Source organism: Ailuropoda melanoleuca, chromosome 2 (assembly GCF_002007445.2).
Source record: "Ailuropoda melanoleuca isolate Jingjing chromosome 2, ASM200744v2, whole genome shotgun sequence".
Lineage (NCBI taxonomy): Eukaryota > Metazoa > Chordata > Mammalia > Carnivora > Ursidae > Ailuropoda > Ailuropoda melanoleuca.
Window position 1 is genome coordinate 122,736,712 of NC_048219.1, and position 18,858 is coordinate 122,755,569.

The window sequence follows — 18,858 nt, forward strand, 5'->3', positions numbered from 1 at the left end:
AGTATTTCTCTGAGCAATATTTTTTCAATCTCAAGTCTTTTTAGGTAGCTGAACAAACACATAATTAAAGGTGTCATTTCTCTGACATTGTAACTTAAGTTTTCACATGAATAATCTCATAAAATTGCTTAACTCTACTTGGGGGGATTGCTACTGTAGAAAAGCCAAACTCAATGCCAGATACCATCCTTGTTACACTGCACTATTTTAAAGGTTAGAGTTATCAGCATTGGTATGAGAAAGGCCTAGGCGTGGGGCTGTCCACTGGGGCGTCATGAGTCCTAGGGGCCAATTTCACTCTGTGACCACTCCCAGAGAGGGGTGATATAGAGTAGGCGTGGTTCAAGTTAATATTCAACAGTAGCCTTGAAGTGATAAAGATGGGGATGTCACAAGAAGACTAAAAATACCCTAGGGGATAGATTTTGAGGGTAGTGTACAACATTCTCAGCTTATATTTTAGGCAAAATGGTCTGCGCCTGGACCCCAAGGGTGTACAACCAGTGCCTCGGTATGCTGTAGCGCTGAGCAACACCCATGGGCATTTTACATTTAGTGAAGAGCGTGCTAACGACCAGGAGATGCCAGCACTCTGTGCTCAGCCCATTTCTATCAGGCCATTGGATCTCATGTCACTATACACCGGGGGTGGGGGTGGGGGGGCACCTACAATATCTCATAGGATCAGGGGACAAGGTGCTCATCCAAGTAGAAGACTCCTTTCAGCTCCAAATGAAAACTGTTGACAAAATTATGGAACTGAGATACTGTTTCAGTTTTATCACTGTAATGACTTTAAGATGCCCTGAAATCCTAGAACAGCATTCTTTTTTTTTATAATAATATTTTTTATTATGTTAGTCACCATACAGTACATCCCTGGTTTTTGATGTAAAGTTCGATGATTCATTTTGCGTATAACACCAGTGCACCATGCAATACGTGCCCTCCTTACTACCCATCACCAGTCTATCCCATTCCCCCACCCCCCTCCCCTCTGAAGCCCTCAGTTTGTTTCTCAGAGTCCACAGACTCTCATGTTTCATTCCCCCTCTGATTACCCCCCCTTTCTTTATCCCTTTTTTCTACCGATCTTCCTAGTTGTTATGTTCCATAGATGAGAGAAGCCATATGATAATTTAGAACAGTATTCTTAAATTGAGGGGCCAAGGGGTTGCTTGAGCTTTGGGCTGAGTTGAAGTCCTATTATGCCCAGTCCTCAGGGATTCTGGTTCTGGTAATGGGTGCAATGCATCTGCAGGTGGGCTCTGAGAAATGAAACTGGTAAGAACTGGTTATCTAGCCTGAGTTAATTTCATATCTTTATTAACAGGTAATCTCATTACCACTAAAAGCCAGTTGTGTCCTTGATCATGTGGTATGGGAAATGAAAGTCTGCCCCTCCTAATTCTAAGAAATGTGTCATTCTCACGATGGAGGTGGTCAAAAGAAGAAAGGGAACAAACATTTTCTTCATGTTAACAAGAGGCCAGCACCATGCCAGGAATGTTATATACATTATCTTATTTTGTCTAACTTCATTATCACAGTTCTTATCCTCATTCCACATACCAGAAAGCAGAGTCATAGAGAAATTAAGTAAATTATATAGAGTCATATAATGGGCAAGTGACAGCAACAAGATTTGAACCACATTTGGCTGACTCCAAGACCATGACTTTATGGATAAGTAACAATTATTTGTCAAGTATTCCTAGCAAATGCTACCAAAGAATTATAAGAAAGGGTCATAATTTGCTAAGAAGATCAACAAGAAAAACAACAGGCTTTTAGCATCTCCCAGCATTATTCTTAGCTACTGTGCCTGACTGATACTGTTTGTGCCTTTTGTTGTTTCAGTGTTGTTGTTGTTGTTCTCGTGATCCATGTTGCGGACCAGGTCTTTGAATTACGGAGGACTGTAATATCTTCTGTCTTAGGTAGTGTGACCTCAGCTGTCCCTATCACAGCAGAAGCAAGAAGAAAATGATGCGTACATCACTGGCATTCCAGTAAGCCCTCTTGGCTCTGATGAGGATTGGCGTGTCTGGAACGGGGGTGTACTTGTCCTTCATTTTTTCATATTGAATCTTGTACTTATTCTAAGAAATAAAGATAGAAAAGAGAGACAAACTTAAATTCACGTGTTTTCATCCCTCCCAATTCACAACCATGTCACAGATCCAGCCTAGGGACATAATGTATCGGGCTTGATAAGAGAATAGCTTTACCTTCTGTGTTTGATGCTGCTGAGCATAATTATAGAAATGAGCTCTCTGATCAGAGGCAGCAAGGGAAGGTTTTAAGGAAAGATTTTTTTTAATGATTTATTTATTCTAAGAGAGAGAAAGTGTGAGAAGGGAAGGCTAGAGGGAGAGGGACAGAGAGAATCTTAAGCAGACTCCCTGCTAAGTATGGAGCCCAACGCGAGGCTCGATCCCACGACCTTGAGATCATGACTTGACCTGAAATCAAGAGCCAGCTGCTTAACCAACGGAGCCACCCAGGCACCCCAAGACTTTTTCTTTAACCCAGTGCACCTTGATGCCAAATTCCCAACTTACCTCACTGACCAAGTCCTTTACGTCTTTAGCGTGCTTCAAGGCTTTGGTCTGGTTTCCAGCGTGATGATGGGGTCTCTCTTTGGTGGCAAGTTCAACATACAGATACTAAATGATTAAAGAACAGGGATCAGATGTTATAGAGATAAAACATTTATTATCTAGTATTCAGTCATTTTCACTCATTTCTAACTCTTCAATGGGAGGGTCGTGTCTACTTGTTGTCCTGGTTTTTCATTTATCATATGTATTTCTGTTCATTTGTTTCTGTCTGTGTTCCACATTTGGAAGCATTCATACATACACCAGTTACCTAATACCCTTACTGTTGAGTATGGCCCGATCTAAAACCATGTGATAAAAGAATGCTGATGGAAGAATGAGAGGATTCTGACAAAGCCCTTGACACATTTCCCCCCAATTTTTGTCTGAATGCATAAAACATGGTTTCATTTATCATGAACAATAGATAAGTCCTACAGAACGAATCAAGCAGTTTGGTCTACAGACCATTCATCCAATGATGAAAACTGTACACACAACTTAGAAAAATAGACATGATATTGCTTATGTACAACACAACCACGGTTATGATGGCCCCAGAGAACACTGCTAGAAGATAAGGGCCATGAGGCTGCATCAAGGACAAACAGGTGTGAGAGTGTGTTACTGAGCTGGAGCGGGCAGCCATACCCAACCACCCCGTGATGCCAGCTGCGGGTTTAGGAATCTCTGTTTATGAATCTTACCTGACTCTGAAGCTTCTGCCCTCGCTTGGCTCTTAAAAGATCAGGAGTATCAGGAACTGAGGTGAAGATTGACTTCTGCTTTTTGCCTGCAGCTCTGTACACCAGCTGGACATAAAAGAGTCATTACCATTATTTCTGCTTCATCGACACATCGTGTTCTCTGCTGAGAGATGCCCTTAGTGCTTACTTCATAAAGAAACCAGGGCCTGTCCCACTGCAACAGTCTCAGTTCTGACCAATAAACCAATAATTTATTTACCTCCCCAGCCCTCTTTTTCTTTTTCCCTTGTATCAAAATAAGAGACATTCTGTAGCCAGTCCAAGATTTCAGCCTCCTACTGAGTTCTTGGTCCTGTTCTCACCTGTCTCATTCTAGGAGCCTGTGCCAGCAAATATATCCTCCCTCTCTATATCTTCAACCTTCCTGTTTCTCCAGCCTTCTCCCTTCATCTGCAAACAAATTCCAGTTCCTTCCTTCACTAAGCCTTTCCAGTCTCTACCAACGACCTTGTTTCTACCTTTCACAGCCAAGCAGACTAAGTATTTCTTCTTTTTCTCTCTTTTGATTACTTTCTCAAGGCAACAGTGTGGCTTCCACCCAACCACACCAACGAAGTCACTCTCATGAAGACTACCAAAACCTTTACAACTGCCAAATACACAAGAATGGTTCTCTGTAGCTACTGAAACCACACAGCAGTTTCATTCCTGAAAATGTTCTTCTCTGCCTCCCATTCTGGCACTCTCCCCTACGTGGCCTCCCATCTCCTCAGCTTCCTTCTATGGTTCTGCCCCTCCCCAAAGGCTGCCACTGGCTGGAGTCAGGGTTGGCCTCTTTCACCCTATGCATTCTCCTTGGGTAACCTCATCTGTTTGTATGACTCAATCATCAATTTGAGATTAAGAATTTCCAAATCTATATATCCAGTGTTTCTCCTAAGTCAGACCCACATTTTCAACAATGTTCTGAACTTACCATGTTCAATGCAGAATTCTTTATGTTATCTCCATCTCCAGCCCAAACCTGCTTTTTCATTTATTTTTTCTACTTTGTTAAATGACTCCTTGATCTCCCAGTCATGCAGGCCAGAAACCTGGGGACTCATCCTAGACTTCTCCCTCATTCCCATAACAAATGGTCATGAATTCTGGGCTCCTAACTTTTTGATAGCCTTAAAGTCTGATCCACCTTCTCCCTTCTCACAGACACTGCCCTAGCTTGGCTTCCTGTATCATTTCTTCTCTACACATCCTCAAGAGGCTCCTAAAACACCTTCCTAGGTCCTCCATTGGACCACTCTGCATGGCTCATTCATCTTTCACAAGTCCAAGAAGGAGATTTATTTTCTTTCTTTCTTTCTTTCTTTTTTTTTTTTTTAAAGATTTTATTTGCCAGAGAGAGAGGCAGCGAGAGAGGGAACATAAGCAGGGGGAGTGGGAGAGGGAGAAGCAGGCTTCCTGCTGAGCAGGGAGCCCGATGCAGGGCTTGATCCCAGAGAGCTGGGATCATGACTTGAGCTTAAGGCAGATGCTTAACGACTAAGCCACCCAGGCTCCCCAAGAAGGAGATTTTCTTAAAGCTCAGATCTAATCATATCTCAATACTCAGAAATAATTCTTCAATGATTTTTCATCAAGTCCAATATTAAGATAGCACCCCAGAGTCTTCATGAGCTGGCTTCTATCCTATGTTTCTGGTCTCATCTCCCAACATTCTTCCATACTCCCTTTGTGCTACTTGAAACTATTTCGAATTTTAAGAACTCATCATGGCCATTTTCATATACTGCCTTTCCGCTTAGAATGTTCTTCCTCCTCTTAACTGCCTGGAAAGCTCCTAGAGTCCACACTGTCTTGATTATTCCTATACAATATCACTCATCATATTGATGTTTGTTTCTCTTTGCAGATTTTGGGCCCATGGAATGCAGGGGCTCAGTTCTATCATTCTTTTTTTTTTTTTTTTAAGATTTTTATTTATTTATTTGACAGAGAGAGACAGCCAGCGAGAGAGGAAACACAGGCAGGGGGGGTGGGAGAGGAAGAAGCAGGCTCCCAGTGGAGGAGCCTGATGTGGGGCTCGATCCCAGGACTCTGGGATCACGCCCTGAGCCGAAGGCAGACACTTAATGACTGAGCCATCCAGGCGCCCCCGGTTCTATCATTCTTTTATCACCTTGTACTTGGATAAAAGATCTGAAAAACAGTAGTCCTCTGATAAATGTTGAGGGAGTTTAATACAATGAAGCAAACTAGGAAGTACAAATAGATAGCAAATAAATTCTAATCATAGATATAAATGCCAGTTGAACAGATAAAATATAGGAAATAAATAATATGTATAGACCTATGTAGGTGCATGTCTATTTCTTTAAATATAAAATATACACAGGCATGAGTTGAAACAAAGTGTAGCTCATCTGCTTGGGGCTGTTGTTTGTATGCTTGCAGTCCCTTAGGACTGTATGTAATTGTATACATTTAAAAGCTGATGCCTGAGAGGGTTGGCTTCCAGCCAGCCTAAATCTAGGTGCTGAGATCCTCCCCTTTGGGACACTACATGGTCTTGGCACATCCTCAACTACTGGGAGCTATTAAAAATAAAATAGTCTACTTGCACAAGCATAAAGGTTTGACAGACAACCAAGAGATGAGACAGGGTTGAATGACAAGTTTCACCTCTTACATGAGGCCATTCCTTCAAGAATGGGAAAGGTAGTTGTTTTATTTATTGTATAGAAATTAACACAGAGAGTCAAGCAAACATGAAGAAACAGAGGAATATGTTACAAATGAAAGAACAAGATAAAACTCAGAAAAAAACCTTAATAAAATGGAGATAGTTTACTTGATAAAGAGTTTAAGTTAACAGTCATAGAGATGTTCACCAAACTGCAAAGAAGAATGAATGAACACAGTGAGAATGTCAATAAAAAGATGGAAAATATAAGAGAGTATCAAACAGAAGAGCTGAAGAATACAATAACTGAAAAATACACATGAGGGGTTCAACAGCAGACTAGATAAAGCAGAAGAAAGGATCAGTCAACTTGAAGACAAGGCAGTGGGGCTCACCTAACCAGAGCAGCAAAAAGAGAAAATGAAAAAAAAAGTGGAGATAGCCTTACGGACTTGTGGGAAAGCATCAAATAGACTAACATTTGTATCACAGGGCTTCCAGAAGGAAAAGAGAGAAAGGGACAGAAATCTTATTTGAAAAAATAATGGCTGAAATATTAATTTCCCTAACTTGGGGAAGAAAACAGACATCCAGATCCAGGAATCCTAGAGAATTCCAAATTAGAGGAACCCAAGGAAACCCACACAAAAGACACATAATAATTAAAATGTCACAAGTTGAAGACAAGAAGAAACTATTAAAAGCAGCAAGAGAAAAACAACTTGTTACATACATTGGAACCCCTCCTCTTCCCATAAGCATATCAGATATTTCAGCAGAAACTGCTGACCACAGGGAGTGGCACAATATATTCCAATGCTGAAAGAAAAAAACTTCTGACCAATAATACTCTACTTGGCAAAGTTGTCATTCAGAAGTGAAGGAGAGATAGAGTTTTCTAGACAAGCAAAAGCTAAAGGAGTTCATCACCATTAAAGCAGCCTTACCAGAGATGTTAAAGAGGTTTTTTTTTTTAAGTTGAAAAGAAAGGGTGCTAATTAGTGATAAGAACACATATGAAAAGTAAATCTCACTGGAAAGGTAAATATACAGTAAAAGTAGTGAATTAATCACATAAAACTAATATGAAGATTAAAAGACAAAAGTGGTAAAAATAACTATGATTACAATTAGGTAAGAGATAACAAGACAAAAACATGTAAAATGGGACATTAAAAACATAAAACATAGTGGGGGGGGTAATGCTGAACTTTACAATGGGATCAAACTTAAGTTGTTATGGACTTATATAGATACAAGTTGTTACAAGTTGCTTCATGGTAACGGTAAAGCAAAAACTGACAGGAAATACAAAAAAGATGAAAAGAAAGAAATATAAGCACCCCACTAAAAGAAATCATCAAACCACAAAGGAAGAGAGCAAAAGAAGAAAGGAAGAGAGAGGGACTATAAAAACAGCCAGAAAACAATGAACAAAATGGCAATTAACACATACATATCAATAATTAATCTAAATCTAAATGGACTAAATTCTCCAATCAAAAGACATAGAGTGGGCAAATGAATTAAAAAACAAAACCTACTGGGGCACCTGGGTGGCACAGTTGGTTACGTGTCTGACTCTTGGTTTCAGCTCAAGTCATGATCTTGGGGTTGTGGTATCAAGTCCTGTGTCAGGCTTTGTGCTTGGCATGGAGTCTGGTTGAGATTCTCCCTCTCCCTCTGCCCCCCCACTCGTGCTTGCTCTCTCTCTCTCTCTCTCTCTCTAAAATAGGTGAATAAATCTTTAAAAAAATAAAATAAAAAATAAGACCTATCTGTATACTGCTTACAAGAGACTCACATTATATGTAAGGACACACAGAGACTGAAAGTGAAGGGATAGGAAAAGATATTGCATGTAAATGGAAACCAAGAGAAAGGTGGAGTAGCTACACTTACATGAGGCAAGACAGACTTTAAAGACTAATAAGAGACAAAGATGGGCATTAGATAATGATAAAGGGGCCAATCTAACAAAAGATATAATATTTGTAAATATGCACACAACATAGGAGCACCTAGATATATATAAAGCAAATATTAGCAGACCTAAATAGAGAAATAGCAATGCAATAATAGTTGTGGATTTTAATACCCCACCTACATCAATGTATAGATTATCCAGACAGAAAATCAATATGGAAGCATTGGCCTTAAATGATAGAGTAGACCAGATATTTACAGAACATTCCATCCAAAAGCAACAGAATACATATTCTTTTCAAGTGCATAGAACATTTTCCAAGATAGATTGCATGTTAGGCCATAAAACAAGGACTGAAATTTAAAAGGACTGAAATCATATCAATCATCTTTTCAAACCACAATGGGATAAAACTAGAAATTAATTACATGAAGAAAATTGGGAAATTCACAAATATGTGGGGATTAAATAGTATGATACTGAACAACAATGGGTCAAAGAAGAAATCAAAAGAGAAATCAAAAAAAAAATCTTGAGACCAATGAAAATATAACATACCAAAACTCATGGGATACAGTTCTAAGGGGAAAGTTCATAAAAATGCCTACCTCAAAAACAAGAAAAGTCTCAAACAAAAAACCTAACTTTACACCTCAAGGAACTTGAAAAAGAACAGTTAGTGGAGAGAAGGAAATAAAGATCAGGGAAGAAATACAAACTAAGAAAATACAAATTAAAAATATAATAGAAAATGTCAATGAAAGAGCTGGTTCTTAAAAAGATAAACAAAATTGACAAACCTTTAGCTAGACTCATCAAGAAAAAGTGAGAACTCAAAATCAGAAATAAAAGAGATGTTATAACTGATACCACAGAAATACAAAGTATCAAGGAGACTACTATAAACAATTAATGTGCTAAACAAATTGGACAATCTGGAAGAAACAGATAAATTCCTGGAAGCACACAACATGCTAACACTAAATAACGATGAAAGAGAAAATCTGAACAGACCAATTACTAGTAAGGAGATTGAATCAATAATTAAAAACCTCTCAGGGGCGCCTGGGTGGCACAGCGGTTAAGCGTCTGCCTTCAGGCTCAGGGCGTGATCCCGGTGTTACGGGATCGAGCCCCACGTCAGGCTCTTCTGCTATGAGCCTGCTTCTTCCTCTCCCACTCCCCCTGCTTGTGTTCCCTCTCTCGTTGGCTGTCTCTATCTCTGTCAAATAAATAAATAAAATCTTTAAAAAAAAATAAAAAAATAAAAACCTCTCAACAAATAAAAATCCAAGATCAGAAGACTTCACTGGTGAATTCAACCAAACCTTCAAAGAATGAATACCAATCTTTCTCAAAATCTTTCAAAAAAATAGAAGTGGATCAGTATTTTATCAAGCTCCCGTCATTCTTCCAGTGAGGCAAGTGTGGGAGAAAATGAATGCCTGAAGACTAGCTATTCTTCTTCCTCAATGTTGATGCATAACACACAGAGAATCCCAATAGGGATTGGGAAAAGGGGAACTTAAAGTTTTAGATAATTTTGAATCCACACAGCCAAGAGAAATAAAAGTATCTTAGAGACACCAGTAAGCACGTTAAGTTGCCATACAATGTTTTCTTATGTGGCAGCTGGAGGACAGATGTGATACTTAAAGCAGTGGTTTCCAACACTGGCTGCATGTTAGAATCATTATGGAGCAGCTAAAAGCATGCAGATGCCCAGACACAGAGAGAATCAGAAAGTCTGGTGTGAGGCTGGGGAGTTGGAGTCCACTCAGGTAGTTCAGAAGTATTTCCCAGGTGATTCTGACACACAGCCAGTGTGGAGACACACAGCTTTGCTGAGACAGAAGATACATAAGCTTTCAGCAAAGCAAAGGGGCTCGACATAGCGTTTGTAAAAGCTAAAGAATTAATCGTCCTCTGCTTCTAGCTGACTAGTTTAGGAAGCCACACGATCCCCAGTGAGGGCAACGTTTGGTTTGCCAGGACATCTCTATGTCTAAGCGCATAAATGATTCCTAATTAGCAGCCATGAGAACCACTGAAAGCTGGGAGTCAATGAAGTGGCCTGACAGCCAATGTGTGGCTTAGCTTGATGAAGTGTGATGAGGCCATAAGACAAAATGAAGTTGAGTGAGAATGGCCAACTCACCTATAGTAAGAAAGACCATTTACATTTGTGGAATGCCCTTACCTTTACAAAGCACATTTAGTCACTGACAAACATGGACATCTATCACAGCCAAGGCACTAAGGGATACACATCTAAACAAGATGGGGTCCACCCCTCGAAAGGAACCAAGAGTGTAGGTGAGAGCATGAGATCTATGCACAATTAGCTGCGATAAATCAGAAGCCTCAGGGCCAACTGAAAACAAAACACAGTAGTTTAGGATTTGTTGAGTGGGCAGCAGAGCAGGGAGCCATTAAAGACTTTTCCGATGGCACTGCCATGATTAGGGTTTCTGACAGCAGGAATTAAGGAGAGTTTTAACATAAATTCAGTTTGGAGACTACAACGGTAGCGTAAGACAGAAGGCCTTTCCAATTTATGAAATCGTGTCGACTCTCAGCAACTCTAGTCACAGGTAGTCAAGTATCGATATCCTCATCCTTTCAAAAGGCTACAAAATAAGTAAATTGAGGCAAAATGAGGTCAGCTGACTTGCTTAGGCATGGTAGCCACTCTGTAATTAAAGGCAGAGGGGAGATTTTTTGACTGAAAAACAGTCCCCAGAGGAACAAGTCACTTGTAGTGACAGGTTCAGCATCCTTACCTCGCTCAGATGTGTCTTCAGTTCCTGCACTTTTCTGTATTCTGGAGTGTCGAGCACCACTTTGTACTTGTCTCGCATCTTCCTTGCCTTATCAGTGTACAGGTAGTTAGACTTAAAAACATAATGGAAACAGGAGTTAATTGATCATTTAAGGAATTGCATGCCGTGGTCACACACTATCTTTCACACAGCTGGCATGTGCGACCTGAGCAGGCCTGTCATGAACCCCGGATGTCTTCCCATCCCAACAAAGATGACTGTCGTTTCACTGATGTCATCACCTTTCACAGAGGTACGTATCACCTTAAGGGGGTCACGACTTGTTCAAGTTGGTTAATGGTAAATTTCCCCTTAAAAGTAGCTGCAGGCAAAGATTCTTTCTGTCCGGCACCTTGCGGCTGGTGACGGGATGCGTGGAGCTGTGCTGGGGTAGTTCCATGCTGTGAAGGTGTGCACTCACCCAGAGCTTGCGCAGGTGCCGGGAGCGGACCATGTCGGGAGTGTCATACAGGAAGCAGCCCAGCCCCCTGAGGATCCGCAAGTCCTCTTTATATTTAATCTGTGTGGCAGAAACAGAAACATAGCTGGCCATGAGTAAATATAAACCAGGAACAAGTAAGACAGAGTAGTGACACTTTTATACTGAAATATTTTTCTTTTTGGTTGAACACACCCACTCTGTTTTCTTGGTTTGCTTGCGTCCAAATGAATAACAGGTTTTAAAATTTAATCTCTAACCTGAAGCTGAGGAGAACACTGCTGTTTCTTATTATTATATTGATGGGAGGAAATCATAGATTGAATGGAACGGTCTTTTAGAAGAAGGAAACACTTAAGGAGAAGCGAAAATGGCAGGAGAAAGTTGTTAAAGGAGATGGGAGTGGAGATGAGCAGAAGGATGCTAAACAGGACCCAGGACAGAGGCCATGTAGAGTGAGGAGCTGGTAATGATTCAGTGTTGAATGTAGAATGGTGGTCAGCAATTCTTGTAATTCCTAAGTGGTCCTCTTACTACTATTTCCATAGCTAGAGAAATGTGGGGTCCTGCTTCCACACAATTTCACCTCCAAGTTGTACACTCAGTTTAGAAGTACTCAATGCAGAAGGATGTTCAAAGACCACTGGTTGGCTTAAATGCGGACAGCCTCTTGGTAAGAACCTTTCAGAAAGACCCCATGAGAGGCTTACGTCACTGGTGATGTCTCCCACGTAGCGGCAATGGATCACTTGGGGTGTGAATGGCATTGAGATCATATGACCTTGCATCTTGAAGAAGTCTGATTTGTAGATCAACTAAAAAAATGCCCAGAAACACACACATCAGAGACCAAATGGTGGACATTCCTCCCTGGGTTCCACAGCCTGCCATCTCTCCTAAGAAAATACCCACCTCACTGACAGCCTCTTGTGTCTTCTTGACTTGGCGGATTTCAGGTGTGTCGGGAGTTGTGTGGATCTTGTCTTTTAGTTTGTGATACAATTGTCGATACAATCTCTACATTGGAAGAAAAACCATTCCAGGTATTTAGTGTAGGAAGATGAGGGCATCTGTTGACTAATCAACAACCAAATATTCTACATAAAGTGCCATGAGGGGGCAATTAAGGATAAAGAAAGTGACTGAGATTAGGAAAAAAAAGAAAATGGTATTTATTTTATTTAGGAGAAGAACTCTGAGCACAAAGACTTCCACATTCTATCAGATGATTGGATAGGATCAGATATACAAACCAATCATTTAGATAGAAAACCAGGGCCATGAGTCAGACTAAAATGCAAATTTATTAAAATTTTTTAATACAAATGTCAAAAAAGGAATTAATTTGCATTATAATCTATGAATTAGGTCTCTATAATGGCATTACCAAATACAGAAAAATGTTGCCAATGGATACAAGTATCAAAATGGGAACTAAAAGGACCCTCTTACACCTTGCTGATGTATAAATTTATAACTAAGATACAGTAAACTCTTAATACATTTCAAACAAAGCAATGGTCTTTTTAATTTTTTTTTAATTTAAATTCAATTAACTAACATATAGTGTATTATTAGTTTCAGAGGCAGAGGTCAGTGATTCATCAGTCTTATATAATACTCAGTCCTCATTACATCATGTGCCTCCTTAATGTCCATCACCGAGTTACCCCATATGCCAACCCCCTCCCCTCCAGCAACCCTGTTCGTTTCCTATGATTAAGAGTCTTTTATGGTTTGTCTCCCTCTATGATTTTGTCTTGTTTTATTTTTTTCCTCTCTTCCCTTAAATTCCACATATGAGTGAGTTTCTTAAATTCCACATATGACCATATGTCTTTACTGACTGACTTATCTCAGAGCCATGGTCTTTGAAACTCAGTGTTTCCCCCACAGAATCAACACTCACAGTACCTCACTGGTAACATCGTTGACCCTCCGGACATGGACAAATGGAACGTCTTTGGGGCCAAGCGTATATCCATTTGCCTTGAAGTGTTCATAAACTTCTTTGTATTTGAACTGGAAAAGCAAAGTCGAAAAAAGCTCACTGATGGGTAAGCAGAGAGTAGCTTTACATTTCTCAAATAGAAAGGAGTTGTTGCTTTCATTTGAAAATTACTCTCTAGGATTAAGTATAAGGAAAAGTCACTGACAAAATTTCAATAGTAATCTAAACCATGAAAATTATTTCGTTGGCTAATTAAGCCAGGTCCAGAAAGGAATAAAATTCAGTGTTGCCTAGATAAATCTGTTTATAGGCAGGTATGAAAAATACAAGGAAAAAGCCCCACATTGTTAGTCCCAGTACAGCTAGGAAATTAGGAAATGCAAAGAAGAAATGAGAGACTACTTTTGAGACTGATGAATGGCTTTATAGACTGATTTTTTAAAAATGACACGTGAGCTGATTAAATCTGCAACTCTCTGCTTTGGAAACCATATTTTTGGGCCCCTGGCTCTTGGACCCTGCCTGGCCAGCAGCTAGGCAAGAAGTCCTTTCTTTTTCACAGGAATACACAGTGATGTTCTATCTTGAAGATAACACTGTGGCCACACATCAGCATGCGTTTCTGAAGCTCCATTTCTGGTACATGGCTTGGAATAGTTCAGGACGCATCAGTGCTAATGCCAACAGGAGGAGAGGCAGCATGACAGCCATGAGTCCTAAGCCAAGGTAAATGACTCACACAGATACAATCCCACAAAAGTCCTATGCTAACCCACTGGGCTACACAGCACTGCCAGATTGCAATTCCACAGCACCCCTAGGAAACACACTGTCTCCCCTTCTCTAGTCCCATCATTACATCACATTGAACCTTCGGGGTGTGACTAGGGCATTAGAGAGGCTACTAATGAATATCAGACCCCATCTGAATGAGGAGGAGACCACTCACATAACTGCTCATGTATCGGGTGTCTTTGGCATGTTTGAAGTGAGGGGTGTCTCCTGGAAGCCTATATCCAGTAGGCAGAGAGCGCCGGCCAGCATCTCGATACAGACCCTGCCAGAATGAGGAAGAGTGAGTAAACCACATCTACATCAAATAACTGATCTAAGTTAAACAAGTCACATGCAGCCATGTTACATTTTCAATTAGATACTTCACGTTCTTATGTTCACTAAACTGATTTCAGGAAGAAATTAAGGAAGTTCTAAGAGTCAGGCAATGAATTAGATTACTCTTAACCAACTGTTTTTGAAAAAGAGAATGATGAGTGAAGGGGCTCATAGGAAATAATTCTTCTATGTTTTGAACATATGCCCAGTTAGTCACATGGTGTCTAGCAAGAAAATGGGAAAAGTAGAGAAAACAGGTAGTCAGGGCTGCCTCTGCCATTAACCCCAACCTCTGGTAGTATTCACTTCATCGCCAATCCCTGAGAGAGTCATAACTGTAAGGCACATCTTTGGAATCCCATCCTCCCCATAAACATAGTGTCTTGATGTCAGGCTGGGAAGAGGTCAGGATACTCTATCCCTGGCAGAAGGGGAAAAGGAGTTCCTGACTGTAACCTTAAATAGTCTGTCTTTTGGGGGAGCTCCAGGAGTAGGAATAGTATTTGAAATATGAAAAACCAAATTAAAACCAAATTACTTTTAACATTCAAGATAGGAGACTAACATGAGAGGCCGAGGCCAAAGTAGCATGACCAGGTAACACAGAATAGGGATATGAAATATGTGAGTGGAATCCAGTTTCCTTCTCTTCTGAATTCCAGCAGAAATTTCTAGCTCTCTCTCTTATTATTAGTAGTCTCTTGTGATTATATGCCTTGTCTTTGTCATCTTGGTTTTAGGTTTTTGAGGCTGAGACAGTAGGCTGGCTTCCTTCATTGTCTCTTGTAAATGCTGCTCTAAAAATGCCCATTGCTTGCTCGGTGTCAGGATCCTGCCAGCCGAGAGGGGAGACAGACTATATGGTTTTAGTGTTTTCTTTGTCTTTTTGACTCATGTGAACGGAATAGCATTTACAATTGACAAGGTCAGGCTGAGATAATGCCCAGGCCAAGGCGGTTTCTACAGAAGCGGATGGGCCCGGCCCTTGCAGGCTGCCTCTTGAATTTCTGCAGGGCACCGTGTGGGCTTCTCACTGCTCACCTCACTCTGGAGCTTGTATGCATGAAGGGCTCGCTCCAGATCCACAGTTTTCGTTGTTGGAGCCACTTTGCCTCTGACGCTGTGCACATAGTCATGGTGGTAGACAGCCTGTATGCAGAGAGAAGAGGAGTCAGCTGGCTTACTGCAGCAGCATTGTTGGAAAGAAGCAACATAAATGGAAATCCAAGTCTCTCTTAAAAGAAAAGTAGCCTGCTTCCCATGTTAGAAAGTAACATGCCAATTATACAGGGAATTGCAAAAGAGAACTCTGTCTGATCTATTGTTGTGTCTTATCAATAGGATCACAACCAGAGTGTGGACCCCACACTGAGAGAGACGGGAAGACATGTCTCAGGCAGCAGATAAGAGAAAGAGTGTGTATTCCACCACTTTCAAAGTAAGTTTCAAAATAATAGGTTTTAGGGGCGCCTGGGTGGCTTAGTTGTTAAGGGTCTGCCTTCGGCTCAGGGCGTGATCCTGGGGTCCTGGGATCGAGCCCTGCATTGGGCTCCCTGATCCACTGGGAGCCTGCTTCCTCCTCTCCCACTCCCCCTGCTTGTGTTCCCTCTCTCGCTGGCTGTCTCTCTGTCAAATAAATAAATAAAATCTTTAAAGAAAAATAATAGGTTTTAGCATTCTAACTCACTGGTAGGATTTACTGTTTACTCATTAACCTGCAGGGTTAGTAAAAAAAAAAAAAAAGAAAAGAAAAGAAAAGAAAAAAGAGCAGCTTTGCTCCGGTTCTGCCTGATCGGTGTCAGACGTGACAGTGGACATAATGCGGACGGCGCCCACGGAAGCACGTGGAGCCTCACACAGGCTCCACCCGAGTCTCCTGGAGGACCTGCGGAAGAGGCTGGACTCCACCCGCATCGCTCACGTCAGAGCCCGCTGCCTCCTCGCTCTACCACAGTTGGCTCTCAAGTAGTAGAAGGTTTCCGCAGTGAGACAGAACTGTTGCTCCTGACACAAGGATACCAAACGCAACTTCAAAGCAAAAAGCTCTAAAACACCGAGTACTTCATGGAGTGAGACTGCTGACACCTCCACCCTGGGAACTGATTGAACACACCGGGTTTTAGGAGACAAGAGCAGAATCTGTAAGTACTTTCTAAGGCACTAACTCTGGTCTCCCAGTTAGAAAAGGACACTTTTTTTTTTTTCCACTCTGCTTGAGTGGCAGCCAGTCTTTATTACTGTCCACACTGCTTCCCCGTGGGCACGTACATCACTTAGCTGTTTCCCGCTTTTGACAGCCTGCACGTAGACTGGAGTATCAGTGACCAACTTGTAGTCATTCCTTGTCTTCTGCGCATGAGATTTGTACTTGATCTGCCGAGAGGAATAAAATAAGCCTGTGTTAGACGGTTCCCTGTATGAGAAACTGCTGCTTTCACAGAGGGTTTCGTTGCTTTTCACTCATGACATTTACTTTCCATTAGCACTTATTCAATTGACCAGGAGGCATTTGAATTTTATGATAATCTGCATAATTAATGCTTATAGTCTTATGGAGCTTCCAGAGCCTTCTAGCAGCCTCCTAGCAGGCTAGAATCATTTAAGCTTTTTTACTGAAATCTTGATTACAGTGTTAATTTGCTTAGCAAATTCTCTCTTTATAAATAGATCCTGTCTCTAGCATCACAAACACCTCACAAATGAGATTTTCCTAATATGGGAATTATGTGCTCAATATATCTGAAATAGTCCAAATGTAGAGAGAAGAGCCAGGGGTCCCTTCTCCACGAGAGGACAACAGAACAGCCTGACTGCATTGTTTAATAGGAAAGCTACACACATTCCTGCTAATGGCCGTTCTTTGCTCCTAGCATCTTTCTCCAGCTCAGCCATCCTCAACACCACTTAAGACATAGCTGGTCTGTGACAATGTCCATAACTCTCCCTTTGACTTAGACTATATAGAAAAGGAAATACACTTAAATTAAAAAAAAAAAAAAACAAGCCAAAAAACCAGGCAAACTCACATCGTTCCGTAGATCATAAGCATGTTTGGCATGAAGAATTTCAGGGGTGTCCCAGATGTAGCAACCAATGCCTTTTAGCCAGTTGAGGTCATCCTTGTATACAATCTAAAGGATTGACGCAGATAGACGTAATCAGAAAAAAAAAATTTACCTTAATTTTAACACCAAAGACATGGACAACCCCTGGACCCAGGATGACTTTATGGAATGAACATCGAAAGGCATCATGCAGTGAGGCCAAGGGTGTCGTGAAAACAGCGACGCACAGAGCTCGGCTTCCAGGGACAGACCCATGGATGCAGAGGAAAGCAACACTGGAAGAAGGCTGGGGTGAAGACTCGGGTGAATCTGCTTCCTTTCAGGATGGGTGTGCGGGGCCGGGGCGGGGGACCTGCATGAGCAGTGGGCTTACGTCGCTGATCTGATCCGTGACTTTCCGGACATGGCTGTTGACTTGTAAGTCAGGGTGGCAAATCCACTCGTGGAGGTGGAGGCGGTAATCAATCTCACTGACTTTCTTCTGCGAATCCTTAGCGGTAACCATCTCTACCATGTCAGGCACGGTGTGGATTTTCATCTTGTTCTTTTCATACACTGACCTGTAGAGGCGCTATGAAGAGAAAGTAACACGCCAGTTACGCAGGGAATTGAGCAAGGTACCACGGCAATAAACGCCTCTCTTATGCCCCGCAGAAGTCAGGGTAAACAACTTAGAGCCGTCAGGCGGGATCTGGAATTTTCTGACACGTTCTACAGATTCATGGGGGTGGGGTAAGCAGCATGTGCTGAAATAACACTTGGCTTCTTCACATATGCACAGTCAGTGCCCTGTGCATTACTGGAGAATGCTCTGATTTATGACGGAGGGCTATATGACTTGGCCTTGATTTGAAGTCAGGCCTTTGGGATTACTTACATCGATGTTAAACTTGCCGACTCTGAGGCAGCGTGCTGTGTTTGGATCATCCTCAACGCTTTTTGGTAAAGTATAAAGAGCTTTGAACTTTTCATATTCTTCTCGGTATTTGATCTACAGAGACAAAGTACAAAGGAAGAAAACATTTTGGAGGGTAATGGATCTATATTGTTAAAGAGTAACAGACTTAATAAGAAGGGCCCAGCTCCGAGATCCAGCCAACTTGGGGTCACCACGTCTGTGGGCTTGTCTCCTCATCTGTGCCCAGACATACAGGTGTGCCATGACTGCCTGCCACAGGGTTATCCCGAGAACTAATCTATGTCTGATAGTCCTGTCTAGACTGTAGAGAGCTATACAATTTTAGTTACTGTTTTAGAAATGTGCTCAGGAATTTCTTTGTTTTTAGTAACTGACAAGCCTGATGTTTCAGAGACATACTCCTTGAATTTCAGTTTTTAAAAGGTGTTCCAAAAATACGCTGTAACCAATGTCTATGGGAAACCAACTTTTGCTTCTTAAGCCATATTGCCTATGAATTAAGGCTCCATGATTGCATGAACTAGGAGTGAAGGCCCTTACAGAGACTAAGATCCAAACTCCTAGCACACGATAAAATAACAATTCTCATTACTCAGAGAACCACATCTTAGTTAAGAATGAATGAAAGAAAG

The 18,858-nt window shown here is 41.3% G+C and overlaps 1 protein-coding gene across 1 annotated transcript in view; it reads right to left on the reverse strand.

Annotated features, from left to right (window-relative positions):
- NEB (nebulin) overlaps nt 1–18,858 on the reverse strand; it is a 204,807-nt gene that overhangs the window by 44,693 nt on the left and 141,256 nt on the right. Inside the window, 14 exon segments of the mRNA XM_034654568.1 lie at nt 1,998–2,102; nt 2,565–2,669; nt 3,311–3,415; nt 10,701–10,811; nt 11,161–11,259; nt 11,889–11,993; nt 12,091–12,195; nt 13,093–13,200; nt 14,079–14,186; nt 15,284–15,391; nt 16,511–16,615; nt 17,269–17,373; nt 17,681–17,878; nt 18,185–18,298. Coding sequence (XP_034510459.1) covers nt 1,998–2,102; nt 2,565–2,669; nt 3,311–3,415; nt 10,701–10,811; nt 11,161–11,259; nt 11,889–11,993; nt 12,091–12,195; nt 13,093–13,200; nt 14,079–14,186; nt 15,284–15,391; nt 16,511–16,615; nt 17,269–17,373; nt 17,681–17,878; nt 18,185–18,298 — 1,581 coding nt within the window.